Consider the following 24,383-nt stretch of genomic DNA (forward strand, 5'->3'; position numbering starts at 1 on the left):
TGAGTCAGTGGCAGGTTATTAGTAAAGATTGAAAAAATGAAGGGGCCTAGACAGCTTCCCCGGGGAATGCCTGACTACCTGGATTATGTTGGAGAGGCTTCCATAAAAGAACCCTCTGTGTTATGTTAGACGGGTAACTCTCGATCCACAAAATAGCAGAGGATGTAAACCCATAACACATACAGTACCAGTCAAAAGCTTGGACAGACCTACTCAATCCAGGGTTTTTCTTTATTTTTACTATTTTCTACATTGCAGAATAATAGTGAAGACATCAAAACTAAATAAAGAAAAACCCTTGAATGAGTAGGTGTGTCCAAACCTTTGACTGGTACTATACGTTTTTCCAGCAGCAGATTATGATCGATAATGTCAAAAGCCACACTGAAGTCTAACAAAACAGCTCCTACAATCTTTTTATTTTCAATTTCTCTCAGCCAATCATCAGTCATTTGTGTAAGTGTCATACATGTTAAATGCCCTTCCCTATAAGCGTGCTGAAAATCTGTTGTTAATTTGTTTACTGTGAAATAGCACTACTAAAGGGTTGGTAACAAGCTGATTGGTCGACTGTTTGAGCCAGTAAAGGGTGCTTTGCTATTCTTCGGTAGCAGAATGACTTTTGCTTCCCTCCAGGCCTGAGGTCACACACTTTCCTGTAGGCTTAGCTGGAAAATAAGTGTGACAATATCATCCGCTATCATCCTCAGTAATTTTCCATCCAAGTTGTCAGACCCAGGTGGCTTGTCATTGTTGACAGACCCCAACAAGAATTATTCACCTCTTCCACACTCACTTTACGGAATTCAAAATTACAATGCGTGTCTTTCATAATTTAGTCAGTTATGCATGGATGTGTAGATTCAGAATTTGTTTTTGGTATGTCATGCCTAAGTTTGCTAATCATGCCAATGAAAAAATTATTAAAGTAGTGGCAATATCAGTATTTTTTTTGTGATAAATGAGCCATCTTATTCAATGAATGATGGAGCTGAGTTTGCCTTTTTGCCCAAAATGTCATTTAAGGTGCTCTAAAGCTTTTTAATATCATTCTTTATATAATTTCTCTTTGCTTCATATCAGTTTATTATTTTTGTGCAGCCAGACTTATTGCATTAAGTTGGTCTTATACCTGTGCATTAACACTGTAATTACTCTAGTAACATTGTATTGACACATTGTTACATAGTAACTTCAGTAATTGCATAGTATTGGAGTTCAACTGTTATTCTCAAAGGGGAATAAGGAACAGTCCCTATATATGCATATATGTAGCCCCTATGTATGTTTGTACCGGTATGTAAAGAAAAATATTTCTAGAGAGAAATGGGCACTTACCCTGTGGTTTATGGACGTTAACAAATTTTATTTAAATGTTATACATAAAACTTTAGTTTGTTCATTCTTTTTTTTATTTAGCCAAACAAAAAATCATATATTTTTTAAATATTAATTCTTATTTACAATTTAAAACAGTACAGTAAATAATAACAACATTATCAATAATACAAATGTTATAAAACATAAAATTTCCATTTGAAAATTTGTAAGCTGGGAATTCCATAATGTTAGGATACAAAGTAGCTATGCGGAGTTGTTCTACATTCAAACAGGAACTAGAGGTGTGTTTAATCAAATAAGAATTAGGCTACATGTCAATCTGTTCAGCAGGACACAACGATGTGGAACATTCTGATAGAAATAAATGATGTGGAACAAACATGTCTCTCGGCCTTATAGAAGAAGTAATCATGTAGGCTGTATTCATGCTATTTCTATCTGCAACATTCAACAATGTTTGACTACTGAATGTGACCCAAATTTCCTTTATAGAATTCCTTGAATTGTCATTTTACAATACCATTTGGAAGTGACAACCACACAGGTGGCATACATTTGCGGCATAAAGATAACCAACAGAATATGGACAAATTATGATCGACATGGTTGTGGCCAGAATTACAACCAAACGTTTGCTCTGTTGAACGCACTTCGAGCTCATTATTAAGGTCACCATTGTCTAAAGGGACGGGGCTGGGGAGAGAAGGCGTGTGTTGTCTGTGTGTGTATGTGTACAGAGTAAGGAGATGAGACGGTCGGCAGGGAAGTGAAAACATGGATAAAAACAAAACAAAGTAACGGTACAGCAGCCTGGTCTACTGGACATCATCATCATCATCACCAGGACTGCAGACTACCGGGACGCCATACAACCACAACTCCAGACTACCGCAACCAAAGTCTACAGACTTCTGGACTTCCCCATCCAATTCCCTTTTTTCCAGGTCCCATAAAGTCAGTTCCAGTCCCCTGCTCCTTCCTGTATAATTCCTGGCAGGAGGAAGAACGACGTCTGTCATCAGGAGCCATTTTGGGGAAACGTGTCCTCCTGGGCATTGGCAGATTCCAGCATGCCTGCTGGCTGCTCAGAAGGCGCTGTGTCGTTCTGTTCCTGGTGGTCTTGTGTGAGGGATCTTGGCATGGAGGAGAGACATAGATAGTAATTTCATGTTTCAAATCACACAAAAAGAATCACACAAAAAGTGTGTGTGTGGGGGGAGGGGGAATTGTGTGACGTACCAGTCTTAGAAATGATAGTGAGGCAGATGTTAGAAAGAGAGGCGCAGAAACTGAATGAGAGGATGTGTATATGCAGCTGAGATCCAATGAAAGAGAACAAATGAACAAAGAGAACAACACAAAGAGATGAGACCAAGAGACAAAACTCTGGTTAGTCCAGAAAAATATAATGCGTAAAAATAAATAATGAAACAATGATATCAGAGCAAGTAATGACGGATTCAAAAGAGTGTACCACACGAAAGTGAACAAAAACATTGATAAGATGAGTATGAAGGTTAGTACTGTAAGTAGCTAGGCTTGATACATGCAGCCCAATGGCCGCATGTATCAAGTTTCTCACAATACGAGTTCTGATATAGGGTCTTTTTTTTATTTTTTATTAACATCACAATGAATAAGATGACAAAGGGGGGTTAGCACTCCTGTTTTGAGACATTTGATGCATACAGCATGTTCTCTAAAGAAACAGCAGTTTCTATGTTCTCTGGGCGGCTCCACAGACCTGCTCGTTCATGACAGTGGAGAGCTCGGTGAGCATGTCCCTGTAGTGGGCCCTCATCTCCTCCTGGTACTCCAGCTGGTCCTCCTTGATCAGCCGCTCGTTGACGTCCAGCGCCTGGCCGCACGCCTCCGCAAACTGCCTGCAGGGCCAGACAGAGATTGTTAGGGCACTGTAAGGGCCAAGAGTTTTCCCTGTCCTGACCATGTGACCTGATCTGGAAAAACTCTGGGTTCTAGTTATCTTGACCCCAACCCTTTTGCTTAAGATGTATCAAATGCATCATCGATCTATGTGTGGCGCAGTTGGTAAGAGCGTGGCTCTAGCAACACCAAGGTCGTAGATCCAATTCCCACAGGGGTCACATACACATACTAAAAATGTACTTTTTGGATAAAAGCATCTGCTAAGTGGTGCATAAAGGTATTTTCTTTGATCCAGGTCATGAAAAGTGTTGTGAAGAATACCTGAAAATCTCCTTGAGCAGTTTCACTTGGTTGTCAGGGTATTTCTTGGCATTTTTCTCTTCCAGGAAAGCTCGGGCATAGGCCATGGGCCCTGCATTCACCTGTAAGGTAAGTTCATGGTTATTCACCTGCATCATTTTCAACAGACAGCACAGTATGAAGAAATTAGTACTGAGGGTAATGCTAATAATGCAAGAGGCTAATACTAGTGATGGAAGAGGCTAATGCTAAAGATGCAAGACGCTAATGATAATAGTGATGCTTGAGGCTAATGCTAATTCTGTGGTTGCCATGGTGCCATGAGGTCACTTTGGCAGAGAGCTCCTGTACATTTTGTATATAATTAAAACATTTCCCTGCAAATCTTTTGTTTTAAGAATGAACAATTAATATACCCATTTTTTTTTTTTACATTTATTTAACTAGGCAAGTCAGTTCTTATTTACAATGATGGCCTTCCGAGGAACAGTGGGTTAACTGCCTTGTTCAGGGGCAGAACGACAGACAGTGTAAAAAACAAATGTGTGGGGCGAGGGGGGGTGTCAATGTGAATCATTTGATTCATTGTTCAGCAGTCTTATGGCTTGGGGTTAGAAGCTGTTAAGGAGCCTTTTGGTCCTAGAGTTGGTTGTCCGGTACCGCTTGCCGTGTGGGAGCAGAGAAAAAAAACAGTCTGTGACTTTGGTGACTGGAGACTTTGACAATTTTTGGGGCTTTCCTCTGACACCGCCTAGTATATAGGTCCTGGATGGCAGGAAGCTTGGCCCCAGTGACTGGGCAGTACGCACTATCCTCTGTAGTGTCTCATGGTCAGATGCCGAGTAATTACCATACTAGACGGTGATGCAACCGGTCAGGATGCTCTCAATGGTGCAGATGTAAAGCTTTTTGAGGATTACATTTACATTTTAGTCATTTAGCAGATGCTCTTATCCATAGCGACTTACAGTAAGTAGTGAATACATTTCATAATTTTTTTTCCGTACTGGTCCCCCGTGGGTATCGAACCCACAACCCTGGCGTTGCAAACACCATGCTCTACCAACGGAGCCACACGAGACCGAGGATCTGGGGACCCATGCCAAATCTTTTCAGTCTCCTGAGGGGGAAAAGGTGTCGTCGTGCCCTCTTCACGACTGTCTCGGTGTGTTTGGACCATGATAGTTCGTTGGTGATGTGGATACCAAGGAACTTGAAACTCTTGATCCGCTCCACTACAGCCCCGACAATGTTAATGGGGCATGTTTGGACCGCCTTTTCCTGTAGTCCATGATCAGCTTCTTTGTCTTGCTCACATTGAGGGAGAGGTTGTTGTCCTGGCACCACACTGCCAGGTCTCTGACCGCCTCCCTATAAGCTGTCTCATCGTTGTCGGTGATCAGGCCTACCACTGTTGTGTTGTCAGCAAACCTAATGATGGTGTTGGAGTCGTGTTTGGCGATGCAATCGTTGGTGAACAGGGAGTACAGGAGGGGACTAAGTACACACCCCTGAGGGGCCCCAGTGTTGAGGATCAGCGTAACAGATGTGTTGTTGCCTACGCTTACCACCTGGGGCCGGCCCGTCAGGAAGTCCAGGATCCAGTTGCAGAGGGAGGTGTTTAGTCCCAGGGTCCTTAGCTTAGTGATGAGCTTTGTGGGCACTATGGTGTTGAACACTCAGCTGTAGTCAACGAACAGCATTCTCACATAGGTGTTCCTTTTGTCCAGGTGGGAACGGGCAGTGTGGAGTGCGATTAAGATTGTGTCATCTGTGGATCTGTTTGGGTGGTATGTGAATTGAACTGGGTCTAGGGTATCCGGGAGGATGCTGTTGATGTGCGCTATGACCAGCCTTTCAAAGCACTTCACGGCTGCCGACATGAGTGCTACGGGGCGATAATCATTTAGGCAGGTTACCGTCGCTTCCTTGGGCACAGGGTCTGCTTGAAACATGTAGGTATTACAGACTCGGTCAGGGAGAGGTTGAAAATGTCAGTGAAGACACTTGTCAGTTGGTCCGCAAATGCTTTGAGTACACATCCTGGTAATCTGTCTGGCCCCGTGGCTTTGTGAATGTTGACCTGTTTAAAGGTCTTGCTAACATCGTCTACCGAGAGCATTATCACACAGTCGTCGAGAACATGCTTCAGTGTTGCTTGCCTCGAAGGCATTTACAGTTGAAGTCAGAAGTTTACATGCACTTAGGTTGGAGTCACTAAAACTCGTTTTTCAACCACTCCACAAACTTCTTGTTAACAAACTATAGTTTTGGCAAGTTGGTTAGGACTACTTTGTGCATGACACAAGTCATTTTTCCAACAATTGTTTACAGACAGATTATTTTACTTATAATTCACAATTCCAGTAGGTCAGAAGTTTATATACACTAAGTTGACTGTGCCTTTAAACTGCTTGGAAAATTCCAGAAAATGACGTCATGGCTTAGAAACTTTAGATAGGCTAATTGACATCATTTGAGTCAATTTGAAGGTGTACCTGTGGATGTATTTCAAGGCCTACCTTCACACTCAGTGCCTCGTTGCTTGACATCATGGGAAAATCAAAAGAAAGCCAAGACTTCAAAAACAAAATTGTAGACCTCCACAAGTATGGTTCATCTTTGGGAGCAATTTCCAAACACCTGAAGGTACCACGTTCATCTGTACAAACAATAGTACGCAAGTATAAACACAACGGGACCACGCAGCCATCATACCGCTCAGGAAGGAGACGCGTTCTGTCTCCTAGAGATGAACGCACTTTGTTGCAAAAAGTGCAAATCAATCCCAGAACAACAGCAAAGGACCTTGTGAAGGTGCTGGAGGAAACAGGTACAAAAGTATCTATATCCACAGTAAAACAAGTCCTATATCGACATAACCTGAAAGGCCGCTCAGCAAGGAATAAGCCACCTCTCCAAAACCGCCATTAAAAAAGCCAGACTACGCTTCGCAACTGCACAAAGATCGTACTTTTTGGAGAAATGTTCTCTGGTCTGATGAAACAAAAATAGAACTGTTTGGCCATAATGACCATCGTTATGTTTGGAGGAAAAAGGGGGAGACTTGCAAGCCGAAGAACACCATCCCAACCGTGAAGCACGAGGGTGGCAGCATCATGTTGTTGGGGTGCTTTGCTGCAGGAGGGACTGGTGCACTTCACAAAATAGATGCATCATGAGGGAGGAAATTTTTTATTTATTTATTTATTTATTTTATTTTATTTCACCTTTATTTAACCAGGTAGGCAAGTTTAGAACAAGTTCTCATTTACAATTGCGACCTGGCCAAGATAAAGCAAAGCAGTTCGACAACATACAAAAACACAGAGTTACACATGGAGTAAAACAACATACAATCAATGATGCAGTAGAAAAAAAATAAAATAAGACTATATACAATGTGAGCAAATGATGTGAGATAAGAGATAATGCCATGGTGGCAAAGTAAATAAAGTATAGCAAGAAAAACACTGGAATGGTAGATTTGTAGTTTGAAGAAAGTTCAAAGATAAAATATAAATAATATGGTGCAAAGGAGCAAAATAAATAAAATAAATAAATACAGTAGGGGAAGAGGTAGTAGTTTGGGCTAAATTATAGATGGGCTATGTACAGGTGCAGTGATCTGTGAGCTGCTCTGACAGCTGGTGCTTAAAGCTAGTGAGGGAGATAAGTGTTTCCAGTTTCAGAGATTTTTGTAGTTCGTTCCAGTCATTGGCAGCAGAGAACTGGAAGGAGAGACGACCAAAGGAGGAGTTGGCTTTAGGGGTGACCAGAGAGATATACCTGCTGGAGCGCGTGCTACAGGTGGGTGCTGCTATGGTGACCAGTGAGCGGAGATAAGGGGGGACTTTACCTAGCAGGGTCTTGTAGATGACCTGGAGCCAATGTGTTTGGCGACGATTATGAAGCGAAGGCCAGCCAACGAGAGCGTACAGGTCGCAGTGGTGGGTAGTATATGGGGCTTTGGTGACAAAACGGATGGCACTGTGATAGACTGCATCCAGCTTGTTGAGTAGGGTATTGGAAGCTATTTTGTAAATGACATCGCCGAAGTCGAGGATTGGTAGGATGGTCAGTTTTACGAGGGTATGTTTGGCAGCATGAGTGAAGGATGCTTTGTTGCGAAATAGGAAGCCAATTCGAGATTTCACTTTGGATTGGAGATGATTGATGTGAGTCTGGAAGGAGAGTTTACAGTCTAACCAGACACCTAGGTATTTGTAGTTGTCCACATATTCTAAGTTAGAACCGTCCAGAGAAGTGATGCTGGACAGGCGGGCAGGTGCAGGCAGCGATCGGTTGAAGAGCATGCATTTAGTTTTACTTGTGTTTAGGAGCAGTTGGAGACCACGGAAGGAGAGTTGAATGGCATTGAAGCTCATCTGGAGGGTTGTTAACACAGTGTCCAAAGAAGGGCCAGAAGTGTACAGAATGGTGTCGTCTGCGTAGAGGTGGATCAGAGATTCACCAGCAGCAAGAGCGACATCATTTATGTATACAGAGAAAAGAGTTGGCCCAAGAATTGAACCCTGTGGTACCCCCATAGAGACTGCCAGAGGTCCAGACAGTAGGCCCTCCGATTTGACACACTGAACTCTGTCAGAGAAGTAGTTGGTGAACCAGGCGATGCAATCGTTTGAGAAACCAAGGCTACTGAGTCTGCCGATGAGGATGTGGTGATTAACAGAGTCAAAAGCTTTGGCCAGGTCAATGAATACGGCAGCACAGTATTGTTTCTTATCGATGGCGGTTACGATGTCGTTTAGGACCTTGAGCGTGGCTGAGGTGCACCCATGACCAGCTCTGAAACCAGATTGCATAGCGGAGAGGGTGCGGTGGGATTCGAAATGGTCGGTAATCTGTTTGTTGACTTGGCTTTCGAAGACCTTAGAAAGGCAGGGTAGGATGGATATAGGTCTGCAGCAATTAGGGTCAAGAGTGTCACCTCCTTTGAAGAGGGGGATGACAGCAGCTGCTTTCCAATCTATGGGAATCTCAGACGACACGAAAGAGAGGTTGAACAGGCTAGTAATAGGGGTTGCAATAATTTCGGCAGATAATTTTAGAAAGAAAGGGTCCAGATTGTCAAGCCCAGCTGATTTGTAGGGGTCCAGATTTTGCAGCTCTTTCAGAACATCAGCTGAATGGATTTGGGAGAAGGAGAAATGGGGGAGGCTTGGGCGAGTAGCTGTGGGGGGTGCAGTGCTGTTGAATGCAGTAGGGGTAGTTAGGTGGAAAGCATGGCCAGCCGTAGAAAAATGCTTATTGAAATTCTCAATTATAGTGGGCTTATCGGTGGTGACAGAGTTTCCTATCCTCAGTGCAGTGGGCAGTTGGGAGGAGGTGTTCTTATTCTCCATGGACTTTACAATGTCCCAGAACTTTTTAGAGTTGGAGTTGCACGAAGCGAATTTCTGTTTGAAAAAGCTAGCCTTGGCGTTTCTAACTACCTGTGTGTATTGGTTTCTAACTTCCCTAAAAAGTTGCATATCGCGGGGGCAGTTCGATGCTAATGCAGAACGCCACAGGATATTTTTGTGTTGGTTAAGGGCAGTCAGGTCTGGGGAGAACCAAGGGCTATATCTGTTCCTGGTTCTAAATTTCTTGAAAGGGGCATGCTTATTTAAGATGGAGAGGAAGGCATTTAAAAAAATAACCAGGCATCCTCTACTGACGGGATGAGGTCAATATCCTTCCAGGATACCAGGGCCAGGTCGATTAGAAAGGCTTGCTCGTTGAAATGTTTCAGGGAGCGTTTGACAGTGATGAGTGGAGGTCGTTTGACCGCTGACCCATTACCGGTGCAGGCAATGAGGCAGTGATCGCTGAGATCTTGGTTGAAAACAGCAGAGGTGTATTTAGAGGGCACGTTGGTTAGGATGATATCTATGAGGGTGCCAGTGTTTGCGGCTTTGGGGTTGTACCTGGTGGGTTCATTAATAATTTGTGTGAGATTGAGGGCATCAAGCTTAGATTGTAGGATGGCTGGGGTGTTAAGCATGTCCCAGTTTAGGTCACCTAGTAGCACGAGCTCTGAAGATAGATGGGGGGCAATCAGTTCACATATGGTGTCCAGAGCACAACTAGGGGCCGAGGGGGGTCTATAGCAGGCGGCAACGGTGAGAGACTTGTTTTTGGAGAGGTGGATTTTTAAAAGTAGAAGGTCAAATTGTTTGGGTACAGACCTGGATAGCAGGACAGAACTCTGCAGGCTATCTCTGCAGTAGATTGCAACACCGCCCCCTTTGGTCGTTCTGTCTTGTCTGAAAACGTTGTAGTTAGGGATGAAGATTTCAGAGTTTTTGGTGGACTTCCTAAGCCAAGATTCAGACACAGCTAGGACATCCGGGTTGGCGGAGTGTGCTAAAGCAGTGAATAAAACAAACTTAGGGAGGAGGCTTCTAATGTTAACATGCATGAAACCAAGGTTATTACGGTTACAGAAGTCATCAAAGAGAGCGCCTGGGGAGTAGGAGTGGAGCCAGGCACTGCAGGGCCTGGATTCACCTCTACATCCCCAGAGGAGCAGAGAAGAATAAGTATGAGGGTACGGCTAAAAGCTATAAGAATTGGTCGTCTGTGACGTCCAGAATAGAGAGAAAAAGGAGCAGGTTTCTGGGGGCGATAAAATAGCTTCAAGGTATAATGTACAGACAAAGGTATGGTGGGATGTGAGTACAGAGGAGGTAAACCTAGGCATTTAGTGATTGTGAGAGAGATATTGTCTCTAGAAACATCATTGAAACCAGAAGATGTCATAGCATGTGTGGGTGGAGGAACTGTGAGGTTGGATAAGGTATAATGAGCAGGGCTAGAGGCTCCACAGTGAAATAAGCCAATAAACACTAACCAGAACAGCAATGGAGAAGGCATATTGACATTAAGGAGAGGCATGCTTAGCCGAGTGATCAAAGGGTCCAGTGAGATTCAGACAGCTAGCCGGGCCATAGGTAGCAAGCTGGTGGAAGATGGGAGGGAGGTCTGTTTTTAGCCAGCTCGTGCGTTTCCGTCTGTGGGTTAGTGGGGTTCCGTGTGGAAGGGGGGACCTGTCCAAGTTGGCAAAATAGTTAGTTATAGTGGCCCAAGAAAAGTGTCCGATAGGCCTATTCAGATCGCAGCCGAAAAGACAGCTAACGATTAGCGGGCCGCAGATGGGCGATCAGGTTACGTCGCGACGGAGGGGCCAGTTGGATAACTCCCTCGGGCAGATAACGTCGGTGGTCCAGTTGTGAAGACCCGATGGGGCTCCGGATCGGCAGTAAAACGGGTCAGGATAGGTGAGTTGTAGCCCAGGAGACACTTCAGCTGGCTAGCTCAGGAATAGCCCAGGAGTGGCTGACGGAACTCTTCAGATGGCTAGCTGGCTAGCTCCGTAATAATGTTTGTTAATTCCGTGACCGACGTTGCCAATAGTCACTCAGGTAGCAGCTAGTTAGCTGCAAGATCCAGGTGTAAATGTCCAGAGCCTGCGGTAGAAATCGGGGAAAGGAGAGAGAATAGGTCCGGTATGCTCTGGTCTGAGTCGCGCTGTACAAAAACTGGCGATAGCTTTTCGAGCTAATGGATAGCTGAGGACAGCTAACCGTGGCAAGCTGAACTTCAACGTTAGCCAGTGAAAATGGCTAACCTCTTGCTAGCTTCTGTTGTGGAATTCAGATGAGGTAAATAATACTTTCTTTTTTTAAATTGGTGAGGCGGGTTGCAGGAGAGTGCTTTGAGGTTGAGTTTTTAGAATTAAAAAAGAATATATATATATAAAAAGATAAGTGAAGAAAAAAAATATGTAAATATATATATACACGGGACACGACAAGAGGAGGGTAGAGGACGTCTGAACTGCTACGCCATCTTGGAAAGATGATGTGGATATATTGAAGCAACATCTCAAGACATCACTCAGGAAGTTAAAGCTTGGTTGCAAATGGGTCTTCCAAATGGACAATGACCCCAAGCATACTTCCAAAGTTGTGGAAAAATGGCTTAAGGACAACAAAGCCAAGGCATTGGAGTGGCCATCACAAAGCCCTGACCTCAATTCTATAGCAAATTTGAGGGCAGAACTGAAAGAGCGTGTGCGAGCAAGGAGGCCTACAAACCTGACTAAGTTACACCAGCTCTGTCAGGAGGAATGGGCCAAAAATTCACTCAACTTATTGTGGGAAGCTTGTGGAAGGCTACCTGAAACGTTTGACCCAAGTTAAACAATTTAAAGGCAATGCTACCAAATACTAATTGAGTGTATGTAAACTTCTGACCCAGTGGGAATGTGATGAAAGAAATAAAAGCTGAAATAAAATCATTCTCTCTATTATTATTATTATTCTATTGCGGCTGGTTTTCCCTTTGTAGTCTGTAATAGTTTTCCAGCCCTGCCACATCCGATGAGCGTCAGAGCCGGTATAGTAGGATTCAATCTTAATTCTGTATTGATGCTTTGCTTGTTTGATGGTTCGTCTGAGGGCATAGCGGGATTTCTTATAAGAACCCGGATTAGTGTCGCGCTCCTTGAAAGTGGCAGCTCAAGCCTTTAGCTCGATGCGGATGTTGCCTGTAATCCATGGCTTCTGGTTGGGAGATGTACGTGCGGTCACTGTGGGGACGACGTCGTCGATGCACTTATTGATAAAGCCGATGACTGAGGTCTTTTCTGTGTTACTTCAAAGAGCTTTGAGATTCTTTATGTAATGAATAGTGCTATAAAAGTTGAATAAATTATTAATATTATTAGAGGCTAATGCTAAAGATGCAAGAGGATAATTCTAAATTAGCTAGAGGCTAATGCTAGTGATAGAGGGCTACACAGAGGAAGCATGCGATGATAGACAGTAAGTAGCTTGTGCTGCTTCACCATGACAGATAATCCAATATCTCTCTCTGTTACTGCAACAGCGTATTAAGATTAGCCTGCTTCATGCTGTCACTCTGAGCTGAGCTGTTTTCACACATTTCACTGTATTTACAGGGGATTAGGGCTGGGAAAAGCCTGAGAAGAGGCAGGATTATGGAGAGCATGGGTCTCAGCACAGACTGTTTGGTAATAATATACCACGTGTGGATAAGTGCAAGCGTGTGTGCGTTCATGTTAGTGTGTGACCAGTGCCTTGGCGCAGTTTCATGAGCAGTGCTTAATTTGAGATGGATCCTGATGGAACTTTTGGGTGTTGGGTCGGGGGGTCAGGTTTATGGTTTGCTCAACATTGTAGCCTGGAGACCAACGCATTGTTCTTGCTGTGGTGAGAGAGAGAAGCATACCTGCAGCCTATCTATCACAGGACTAGAATAAGATTCACTTTTTATTATCGCTCTGCTTCGCTCTGCTCTGATAGACATGAGCCTGCAACTATTATCTCTCCAGCGTTGCACTTCATCATCATCATCATCATCCTTATAGAACCATAGCTGCGGAAAGGGTACTGCAGCACCCCTGACAAATTTCAATACATTTGCCAAAGTTATGTAATTACTGCTGTCTGTTCAGAAATAAATGAGATAATTCAGAATACTACACCAGGAGTAGGCCTATAATCTAGCCACAGCCACATTTTTATTGCCTAGCTGTGGATTGTGTGTAGCCCAATTACAATGCATAGCCTACAGTCCAGAATGTGCATCAAATCTGCCAGTGAACAGGGATTTCCCAATATTTAAAATACAATTGTGGGAAAACATAGGTTGGAAAGCAAATGGCTCTTGTTGAAAAGAGAAGCCTCTAATCTGTCTGTAGAGGCTACCAAAATATTCTATCAACTTCCAAACAGGTATATTGAGCGAACAACATTGTTTTACAAAGTAGGCCTAAAAAAATGGAGAGATATGCTTTAGGTTCGAGCGCATCGGCCATGTCCGGATGCGTGAGCTGCGCATTATTGAGCGAGTCAGTGAAACTGGAAAGCCTTTTTTAGAACTATAGTTTATTTTTCATATTGTACAATATGTGTGTATCCACACACCTACTGTAGGCCTAGGGTGTTGATGGATTCAAGACAAGGTATTTTCTATTGATCTTATATTCTCAGTTTGTCAGGGTCAAAGTAGCCTGCCATTTTAATCATATGTACGGTATTAAACAATATTATGCTAAAGTCTCCAGTCATTATAAAATGCTTTTATAAAAGGCAACATTTTCCCCATGTGTGCAACTTCTGCAAGCACCTCTACTCTACTGCTCTATGCCACTATGCAAATGCATGATATGCATGCAATGCTTTATTATAAAGGTTTTTTTTTTTCATGCGTTCTTGTACCTCAGAGCCCCCCAGGACACCCCACTCTCACACACACTTTTTTGCTTGGCACCTCCCGATTTACAAATGAAGCATACATTTGCATTTAGGAAAACAGCTAACTTCCTACACATTTTCCCATAGCAATTTCATAGCTGCCATTTTTTTTGGTTTGGCGGGGGTGGGGTGGATCATACGCCAGGATGTGTGAATGTGTGTGTATCAGCTCAGCTATGTCTGAACTCACTTATGTGTGTATGCATGTTGTTGTGTGTGAGTGTGAGTGTGAGTGTGTCTGTCTGTCAGTTGTGTCTGATTGTCAGCTCAACCCACTTGAGTGGTGGAGTGTGTGCTTGCACGTGTGTTCGTCTGTACAGTATGTGCATGTCTTCTCAACTCAACCCTTCTGTGTGTCTCTCTCCATCTTTCTCCTCCTCCCCCCCTACCCTTACCTTGACGCTGACGCTGCCCTGCAGTTTGAGCTGCAGCCGGATCATGTCCACCTCTGCCATGGCACACAGCTGGTTGAGCTCGGACACCTTGCAGGACATCTCGTCGATGGCCACCTCGATGGGGTTCATCTCCGTGCTCTGCTGCTCCACCACCTGGATACGCTTTTTCAGGTAGGGGAAGGTGGAATTCGCTGGGTGGGGGGACAGAAATGGGGAGTAGAGACAGGGTATGAGGAACCAATTGGTTAAACCTTGTGGTCCTGGGTGGCTCAGGCATGAGTAGGGAGCCAGGACTGGGTTTGATGCCCGCTGGGGCTACCCATATGAAAAAATGTATGCATACACTACCGTAATAACTCGCTCTGGATAAAAGTGTCTGCTAGATGGGATATATTTTATTGTATTAAACCAGAACTGTTGGGTTTGTTTGGGAATTGTTGTCCGATCTTTCTTTCATTTTGAAGGGGAAACCATTGAACCTACACCATAACTTTACTGGTCAGAATAGGTCACCAATTACAGCACTGGTCAGTATACTAGTGATTCAGACAGTTACGGCTCAGTATTTACTGGTTATTCAGACACTTCCTAGTTAGTATATTATACTACCATACAAGCTAATGGCTCAGTGGCAATTTCAGCCACACCCGTTTCTGACAGGTGTATAAAATCAAGCGCACAGCCATGCAATCTCCAGAGACAAACATTGGCAGTAGAATGGCCCGTACTGAAGAGCTCAGTGACTTTCAATGTGGTACCATCATAGGATGCCACCTTTCCAACAAGTCAGTTCGTAAAATTTCTGCCCTACTAGAGCTGCCTCGGTCAACAGTAAGTGCGGTTATTATGAAGTGGAAACGTCTAGGAGCAACAATGGCTCAGCCACGAAGTGGTAGGTCACACATGCTCACAGAACGGGACCCCCGAGTGCTGAAGCGCGTATCGCGTAAAAATCGTCTGTCCTCGGTTGCAACACTCACTACCGAGTTCCAAACTGCCTCTGGAAGCAACAACAGCACATATATAACTGTTCGTCGGGAGCTTCATGAAATGGCTTTCCATGGCTGAGCAGCCGCACACAAGCCTAAGATCCTCATGCGCAGTGCCAAGCGTCGGATGGAGTGGTGTTAAGATCGCCGTCTTCGGACTCTGGAGCAGTGGAAACGCGTTCTCTGTAGTGATACATCACGCTTCACCATGTGGCAGTCGGACAGACAAATCTGGGTTTGGCGGATGCCAGGGGAACGCCACCTGCCCCAATGCATAGTGCAACTGAAAAGTTTGGTGGAGGAGGAATAATGGTCTGGGGTTGTTTTTCATGGTTCGGCCTATGATTTTCTAGATGATTCTGTGCTACCAACTTTGTGGCAACAGTTTGGGGAAGGCCCTTTCCTGTTTCAGCATGACAATGCCACCGTGCACAAAGTGAGGTCCATATAGAAATAGTTTGTTGAGATCTGTGTGGAAGAACTTGACTGGCCTGCAGAGAGTCCTGACCTCAACCCCATCGAACACCTTTGGGATTAATTGTAATGCTGAATGCGAGCCAGGCCTAATCGCCCAATATCAGTGCCCAACCTCACTAATGCTCTTGGGGCTGAATGGAAGCCCCCGCAGCAATGTTCCAACATCTAGTGGAAAGCCTTTCCAGAAGAGTGGAGGCTGTTATCGCAGCAAAGGGGGGACCAACTCCATATTAATGCCCATGATTTTGGAATGAGATGTCCGACGAACACGTGTCCACATACCTTTGGCCATGTAGTGTATGTGACAGTAAATGTTGACTGTTCTTTAGATCCAAATATTAGCAAAATATATATTTTTAATAACTTACTGGTTAGTATGGTGCGTCTTTTGCACTGCTCCTCCACGTCGCCATGTTTCTTCCCAGACAGAGTGAAAGGCGTCTCGAACACAAAGCGATTGATGTTGTGATGTCGCTCGAAGTCCGTCTTCTTCTCCTGCTGCTCCTTGTCGTCAAAGTAGGGCACTACGTAGGTCACCTGGATGTAGGCGTACTTGGGGTCCAGGTCTTTAGGATTTACCTGGTGGATTATATCAAACAGCACAATCAGTTCACAGTCTGGGTTGTATTCATTAGTTCACTACGTAGAAAACCATGGCAAAACATTTTTACAATGGAAAATGTTTCGCAAACAAAAACGAGAGTTACTTATTGGACAAATTCAGCTAGTCTCTCCACATTTTGGTCTGTTTTCCACCATTTGGTGTCTAACAACCCTGCTCTCTTAAAAAAAAATCTGTCTAACGAATTGTGTTGGTCTCTTTAGTCTTGTTGAGTCAGTCTCATAGTCAATCTTGCAGTCAGCTGTATTCTTGCTCTACCTTGAAGCCTGGCATGCAAGGCTACTGCCTACTGGCTGTAATCGCTGCCAAAGGTGCTTCAACAAAGTACTGAGTAAAGGGTCTGAATACTTATGTAAATGTGATATTTCAATTATTTGTTAGAAATTCTCTAAACCCGTTTTTGCTTTGTCATTATGGGGTATTGTCTATAGATTGATGAGGGGGTAAAAATGATTTAATCAATTTTAGAATAAGGCTGTAATGTAAGAATGTAAAATTTCAAGAGGTCTGAATACTTTCCGAATGCACTGATTGATATATGGTGAACGATGGAGTGTAAATTTAGATTTTATTAGGATCCCCATTAGCCGACGCCAATAGAGACAGCTAGTCTTACTGGGGTCCGACACATAACGAAAAAGACATTACAGACAAAATACTTTACAATTTAAATACATTAACATGTAGTGTGTGTGTGTACAGTATGCATCTATCAGTCACACATACACGTCAGTACATACAGATGTCGTATCTTAATTTGATCATCCTGTTGTTGCAGGATTTTTCATGCATCCCTGAAAATGCAAATTTGTAGTGTATTTGAGGTTTAAAAGGCTTCTGAAGAACATTTCAGACTTGATTTGCCCTAACGAAAAATATATCAATATGTTGCTTTATTCGTTTTTTGAAAACAGGTTCTGGAGACTGTGAAAAGACCGCTGGTGGCATGTCTGGTGGGGTGTGTGTGCCAGGGCTGTGTGTAAGTTGACTATGCAAACAATTCATGTTTCTTATAAAAAGTATAAGTGATGCAGTCAGTCTCTCCTCAACTGTTAGCCATGAGAGACTGGCTGCATAGTATTTATATCAGCCCTCTGATTACAATAAAGAGCAAGACGTGTCGCTCAGTTCTGGGCCATCTGCAGCTTAACTAGGTCTTTCCTTGCAGGTCTTGACCATATAATAATATATAATTGTAAGTGTTTTTATTTCACTCGGTCCCTGCACCCCCTCAACAGTCTTTACTCTGGACATTTATTTATTAAATCACTGCTACAGTTACGACGTATATAGTGCTATTTCTATACCATTTTCATTTTTTTTTTTCACTTGTCCTGCATGTTGGAGCTCAAAGCCTAAGATTTTTACTGTACCCTGCAATCACACCTGCAACCCCTGTACATGTGACCTTTAAAAACACTTAAAAACACTGGACAATAATCAAGATAAGATTAAACTAAAGCCTGCAGGACTTGCTTTGTGGAGCGCGGTGTCAAAAAAGCAAAACATCTCTTCACCACGGATAGAACTCTTCCCATCTTTACAACCATTGAATCTACAGTATATGTTTTGACCATGATCATTTACAATCTAAGGTAACACCAAGTCATTTAGTCTCCTCAACTTTGTACCAAATACAATGCTATTCGTTTTAGAGATGTTCAGGACCCGTTTATTACTGGACACCTTTTTTAAAACTAACTGCAAATCTTTGTTCAGGGTTGCAGTGACTTTACTAGCCGTGGTTGCTGATGTGTATAGGTCTGGAAAAATGTCGATTTTTGAGTGTAATGCTCCTTTAATTGCGCATCTAGCGAGTGAGGAATGTGCAGTCTAATGTGCCGGTCTAGCGATGCTACCGATGCTCATTTCATAGAAAAGTTAGCGAATAACAAATAAAAGATACAAATGATATACTTCTGCCAGGTAAACCTACCTTAACATTTCATTTCAACGGTTATCACATCAACTGCCTACACAAGGAGAGATAGACAAACGTGCGCACCACACAGACAGACTGGGGCAATATTGCTGGAAATGAATTAGCAGATATTGTGTTAGGTTTGGCTTTTTAAGCCAATAGTGGCTAACCAGGGGTGGAATAATGTCAAGTTGCGGTGATTACATAGCAGCTGGGAGATTGCGGTGTTTGACACTTGTGAGATTTGTTTATGGCAGTTTGCGATGGAACTCGTGAAAATTGCATATACTTTCAGAATTGTTTGGCGAGCAATGGACCTGTTGGAGACCCATGGTCTAAATGAATCACTACTTCACTGGCTGCTTTTCTATGGAGAAAGATGGCTGCCCAAATGTAGTAGTACATGAATTCATTTACAACATTTTGACAGCAATCTTTCTATGAAAGTCACAGAGACAAGGACTAAAGAGGCCCGATACACTTTGAATAATACTGAATATGAAACATATAAATGTGACAGTGTTTGGAAGCTGGGGGGAGGTAGTAGACTGACCTTGTTGGAGTCCTGGATCATCTTGACGTTGTCGGCCCCAAACTTGTCCGAGTAGAGTTTGAGGAGCCTCTGGGAGATCTCGGACAATCCTGTCAGCTTGGGCTCCTTATAGATGAACTCTTTACTCTCCTCCTCCTCAAAGAAACCCTGTTACAGAAACACCATGTTACCCAACCACCTGTGTGTGTGTGTGTGTGTGTGTGTGTGTGTGTGTGTGTGTGTGTGTGTGTCTGTGTTTCTGACTAAGTCACTCTGAATAAGAACTTCTGTTATATGACCAAACTGTAAAATGCAATGCCTGCTTCAATACTTTGAAGAGTATGTATATTTGCGTGTATTGTTTACAACTGTGGCCCATTGATTTCTGTTTCCATCCCTTAGCTGAATATGAATAATCCTTAGCTGGAAAATCTAGGCTCACATCATCCCCTAGTGGTTTACTGCGCTTCCCTATCAGTCTAGTCATGTGTTTCTTAGTGTTATGTCAGCTTGTTAGAACACAATCATAATCATAAAAGGCACTGGCAAAATTGTAATGTTATGTTCTGGATGAAACAGAGGCCATTCAGATGTCAGAGGTCATTCTCAATGCACCGTTGGGTCAAAGGGCAATGAGGATTATTTTCGGACAGTGTGCTCTTTCCTTAAGAATCAATTCCTTGGCTCTGTCTCAATTAGTCTTTCTTTGATTCCTTGCATCCTATGTCCTCGTCTCTTTCTCAACCGTATCGGAGGAAAAGGTCCAAGGTAGGGTTGAATGGTGGGAACCCGGTTACTGAGATTTACCGCCCAAAACCACTCCCTTTTGCTGGGATAAATAACAGCGAAAAAACGGTAAATTACAATAAATGATTTATATCAACAGCATGACGTGAAATGGAGCAGTCTTCCCCTCTCTCTCATCAATTCCATTCAAATTGCATCCAAAATAGATAATCCTGTTCAAGATTTATATACAGCTCTGGAAAAAACTGCGACCTGTCACAAGCGTCGAAAGGATTAGACCAAGGCGCAGCCTGTATAGTGCTCATCTTTGGATTTTAATGAATGCACTTCAACAACAAAATAATAAACGCTCAACAGTTCCGTCAGGTAAAACCACTAAACGGAAAATAAACACCCACAAAACCCAAAGAAAAACAGGCTGCCTAAGTATGGCTTCCAATCAGAGACAACGAAAGACACCTGCCTCTGATTGGTAACCATACTCGGCCACACATGGAAAATGAAACATAGAAACAGAAAACTAGAACATATTCCCCTAGAAAGAAACCAACCCCAAAACACACAAAACAACCCCCCTGCCATGCCCTGACCATTCTACTATGGCAAAATGACCCTTCTCACTGGTCAGGACGTGACACGACCACTGCAAAATGATCCGTTTCTATGGTTTTGCTATTTATAGGTATGTGTTTGGGGAGAATTAACATTTTTGTTTTATTCTAGAAACTACTGACAACATCTCTCCCAAATTCCAAATAAAAATATTGTCATTTAGAGCATTTATTTGCAGAAAATGACAACTGGTCAAAATAACAGGAATGGCATAAAGTCACTCAACATCAATGTGAAAGACTGGTGGAGAGCATGCCAAGACGCATGAAAGCTGTGATTGAAAATCAGGGTTATTCCACCAAATATTGATTTCTGAACTCTTCCTAAGTTAAAACATTAGTATTGTGTTTAAAAATGAATATGAACTTATTTTCTTTGCATTATTCAAAGGTCTGACAACACAATTTTTTTTGTTATTCTGACCAGTTGTCATTTTCTGCAAATAAATGCTCTAAATGACAATATTTTTATTTGGAATTTGGGAGAAATGTTGTCAGTAGTTTATAGAATAAAACAAACATTTTCATTTTACCCAAACACTTTCCTATAAATAGTAAAACCAGAGAAACTGATCATTTTGCAGTGGTCTCTTACTTTTTTCTAGAGCTGTATATGTCCTAGCCTACCTCTTTCAGGTAATGAATGATGGGTTATGCATAATAAGCTTCTAACTAGCCTCTGTCTCTTGAGCAATGTGCATGCACCAGTGCTCCGCTGGCCTCTCTCCTTAACAAACGCTCCTTAGCTCTTGGAGTCCCATGCAGGAAAAGCTAGACCAAAAAAAGCTTGCTGGACATGTTTTTTTTTTTGGGGGGGGTTATTTGTTATACCAATAGACACTTCGAAGAGGGACACAATCTCTTTTTTTCTGAATGTTAAATACAGCAGCCAATAGAACTCATGGGTAGGTTGAAAGAAGAGCCAGCGTGCAATTATTCAGACCCATAACCATTCAATCTTATTATAGCATGTCATTAGAATGATTGAAAGCGAGGAAGGAATGAGGAAACTACAATAGAAATTGGAGGGAGGCTAATAACATTAGGGGAAATATTATGAAAGGTATATATGAGTCAGCCTACTAATTATACAAATAGGCCCTGTTATATTTCAACATTAAAACCAAATTCGCTAACCTATGCTTGCAACTTTGTAGGCCGCATGTGCGGCACCAGAATCACATGTTCTCTCAGCTTTATCATGGTTTGAACTAGGTGTAATTCCAGTCCAATAATACAATACAGTACAGTAATACAGTTCACTCTCAAAAATATTTGTCTAGTGGAGCTAGTTTCATTTATTTACCCAAGAGAGCATATAGCTAGCTACATCTATGGGATGTTTTTGTTGTTGTGTGTAACGTACAGTAGCCTATATATCATATATGTATTGGATAACAGCACAATCATTTGGGATTTTTTGGGCTTGGGCTCATAAAATGTCTTTAATGTATGAGCCACACATTAAAGACATTTTATGAGCCCTAGCCCCAAAAAGCCCAAATGATTGTGCCGTTATCCAGCATCAGGCTTGAATTTTCGATCAAAGCTCTAATAAAAAACAGATATAGGCGATTTATATGCTTTATATGCATTTTTTTTTTAAATGTCCCCTCATTCGCAGAGTACGACCCTGCCTCACACAGGAAGCGGCGCAGGTCCTAATCCAGGCACTTGTCATCTCCCGTCTGGATTACTGCAACTCCCTGTTGGCGGGGCTCCCTGCCTGTGCCATTAAACCCCTACAACTCATCCAGAACGCCGCAGCCCGTCTGGTGTTCAACCTTCCCAAGTTCTCTCACGTCACCCCGCTCCTCCGCACACTCCACTGGCTTCCAGTTGAAGCTCGCATCTGCTACAAGACCATGGTGCTTGCCTACGGAGCTGTGAAGGGAACGGCACCTCCGTACCTTCAGGCTCTGATCAGGCCCTACACCCAAACAAGGGCACTGCGTTCATCCACCTCTGGCCTGCTGGCCCCCCTACCTCTGCGGAAGCACAGTTCCCGCTCAGCCCAGTCAAAACTGTTCGCTGCTCTGGCACCCCAATGGTGGAACAAGCTCCCTCACGACGCCAGGACAGCGGAGTCAATCACCACCTTCCGGAGACACCTGAAACCCCACCTCTTTAAGGAATATATAGATGTACTATTGTAAAGTGGTTGTTCCACTGGATATCATAAGGTGAATGCACCAATTTGTAAGTCGCTCTGGATAAGAGCGTCTGCTAAACGACTTAAATGTAAATTCTCCCCAATTTTGTGATATCGAATTGGTAGTTAGTCTTGTACCATCGCTGAAACTCCCTTACGGACTCGGGAGAGGCGACCGTCGAGAGCCATGCGTCCTCCGAAACACGACCCTACCTCTTGACACAATGCCAGCTTAACCAGGAAGCCAGCCGCCCCAATGTGTCGGAGGAAACACCTGGCAACCGTGTCAGCGGACATCCCGGCCGTTCAAACCCTCCCCTAACCTGGACGACGCTGGGCCAATTGTGCACCCAGCATGGGTCTCCCGGTCGCGGCCGGCTGCGACAGAGCCTGGATACAAACCAGGATCTCTAGTGGCACAGCGAGCACTGCCATGCAGTTCCTTAGACCTCTGCAACACTCAGGAGGCCCTGCTTTATATGCTTTTGTTCCATTTACTCTCGGGATACAACATTTGTAAAATACCGGGAATATATTCAAACCCTAGTCCAAGGTCCCTCCACTCGAACCCTCGGTTTGGAGAAGGAGGCTGCGAGAGGGGATGCGAGGACTCGAGGAGAGATGAGTTGAGAAAGAGCCCTCCATTCCAACATTCATTACCAGGGCCGTATTCATAAAGTGTCTCAGAGTAGAAGTGCTGATCTAGGATCAGGTCGCCCCTCTAATTTATTATGACTTAAAATGCTAAACAGATCCTAAAAGCAGCAGTCCCACTCTGAGATGCTTTGTGAATTCAGGCCCTGGTCTGGCCTGCCTGCATGTATGCTGCTATGTCATCTTGACACCAACTGTTCTAAGATATGTTCACAGGAGCTAGAGATTAGAGATTGGGATCATTGAAGGGAAAAAGATTACTGGAGATTATAGGATGTGGGTATCGGGGTAGGTATCAGGGTTGGGATAAATTCTATTTAAGCTCCTTCAACTCAGGAAGTAAACTGACATTCCAATTCCCTTATTCATTTCCTCATTTCTTTTCAACGAGGGACATTTTTATTCCGCTTTATTCTGAATTGATATAGAATCAACCCCAAACCCCGGTAGGTATACATATCATATAGAAGCACATATCAATATGTATACAGCATATATCTTAGAAGACAGGTTAGAGAAGTTACAACCGGTGAAGGGAGAAGAGAGGGAAGAGAGAACGTAGGAAACAAAAAGAGAGACAAAAACTTACCGCAATCTTGATACAGAAAAACCAAAAGGAAGAAAAAGAGCAGATGGAGGAATTAAAGAGACAAGTTGTGATCCACCCCTCTCTCCATTCACCAAAGGTTAAATGTCTAAAGGATTCAGGCTCTTCTAAGATGAGTCCAACCAGCTTACTGAATGTAGGAGTTAATCGACTAAAGACAGATACTCGGTGAGAATACCTACGGGACTGGGTTTGTACCAGAGGGCTATAGCTATAGCATGTATGCTGCAGATGTGGAGGCTATCAAGCTAGTCGAAGCTAGTTGAAGCTAGTTTAGCATTGCGGCGTGACATCATTCCTCCTCCCGAGACCTGAAGGATTGAATCCCGGAGCAGGGATGGTACACGCTAGCCTGAGTGCCAGTCTGTGTGCGCGATCCAGATCGATGCCAAACATGACAATGAGTAACAAGGAGTTAGTATGATAGCACAAACAGACTGGCACCCAGGCTAGGAACATGGCAAACACACACCTTTCTATAAGGTTTTCTGTGGCTCTGATGGCACTTACCAGTCCATAAAACGCCACGCGGTAGTATCGGCCAAACAGACGCTTCTCAGAGTTCACGACCTCTGTCACCTTCAGGTAGGAGCGGTGGATGTCGTAGTACAGCTCTGACAGCCTCTGTGGATCACACACACAAAATGTCAATCACAACTATGCCCTTCCTGTCCGAGTGTCTCTGGCCTGGTCAAGAAACAACCTTGTCCGATTCCACCCAGTCACCTTGAAATCTCGCCTCTTCTCAAAGACAGCAATGACGGGCTTGTTGATATCGGCGATGAGCTCGTGCCTCTCAGACTTCCACAGGTAGTCCACACACAGCTCCAGCTGCTCCACTAGAGTGTCCTACGCACACAGG

The 24,383-nt window shown here is 43.5% G+C and overlaps 1 protein-coding gene across 1 annotated transcript in view; it reads right to left on the reverse strand.

Moving 5' to 3' along the window:
- Window positions 1-2,181: 2,181 nt before the first annotated feature.
- Window positions 2,182-24,383, reverse strand: part of dock10 (dedicator of cytokinesis 10) — a 127,376-nt gene continuing 105,174 nt past the window's right edge. The window contains 8 exon segments of the mRNA XM_045724330.1: window positions 2,182-2,474; window positions 3,086-3,224; window positions 3,550-3,650; window positions 14,210-14,400; window positions 16,044-16,254; window positions 18,772-18,918; window positions 24,032-24,145; window positions 24,248-24,370. Coding sequence (XP_045580286.1) covers window positions 2,427-2,474; window positions 3,086-3,224; window positions 3,550-3,650; window positions 14,210-14,400; window positions 16,044-16,254; window positions 18,772-18,918; window positions 24,032-24,145; window positions 24,248-24,370 — 1,074 coding nt within the window. The 3' untranslated portion in view covers window positions 2,182-2,426.

Source organism: Salmo salar, chromosome ssa09 (assembly GCF_905237065.1).
Source record: "Salmo salar chromosome ssa09, Ssal_v3.1, whole genome shotgun sequence".
In the NCBI taxonomy this organism is placed as follows: Eukaryota; Metazoa; Chordata; class Actinopteri; order Salmoniformes; family Salmonidae; genus Salmo; species Salmo salar.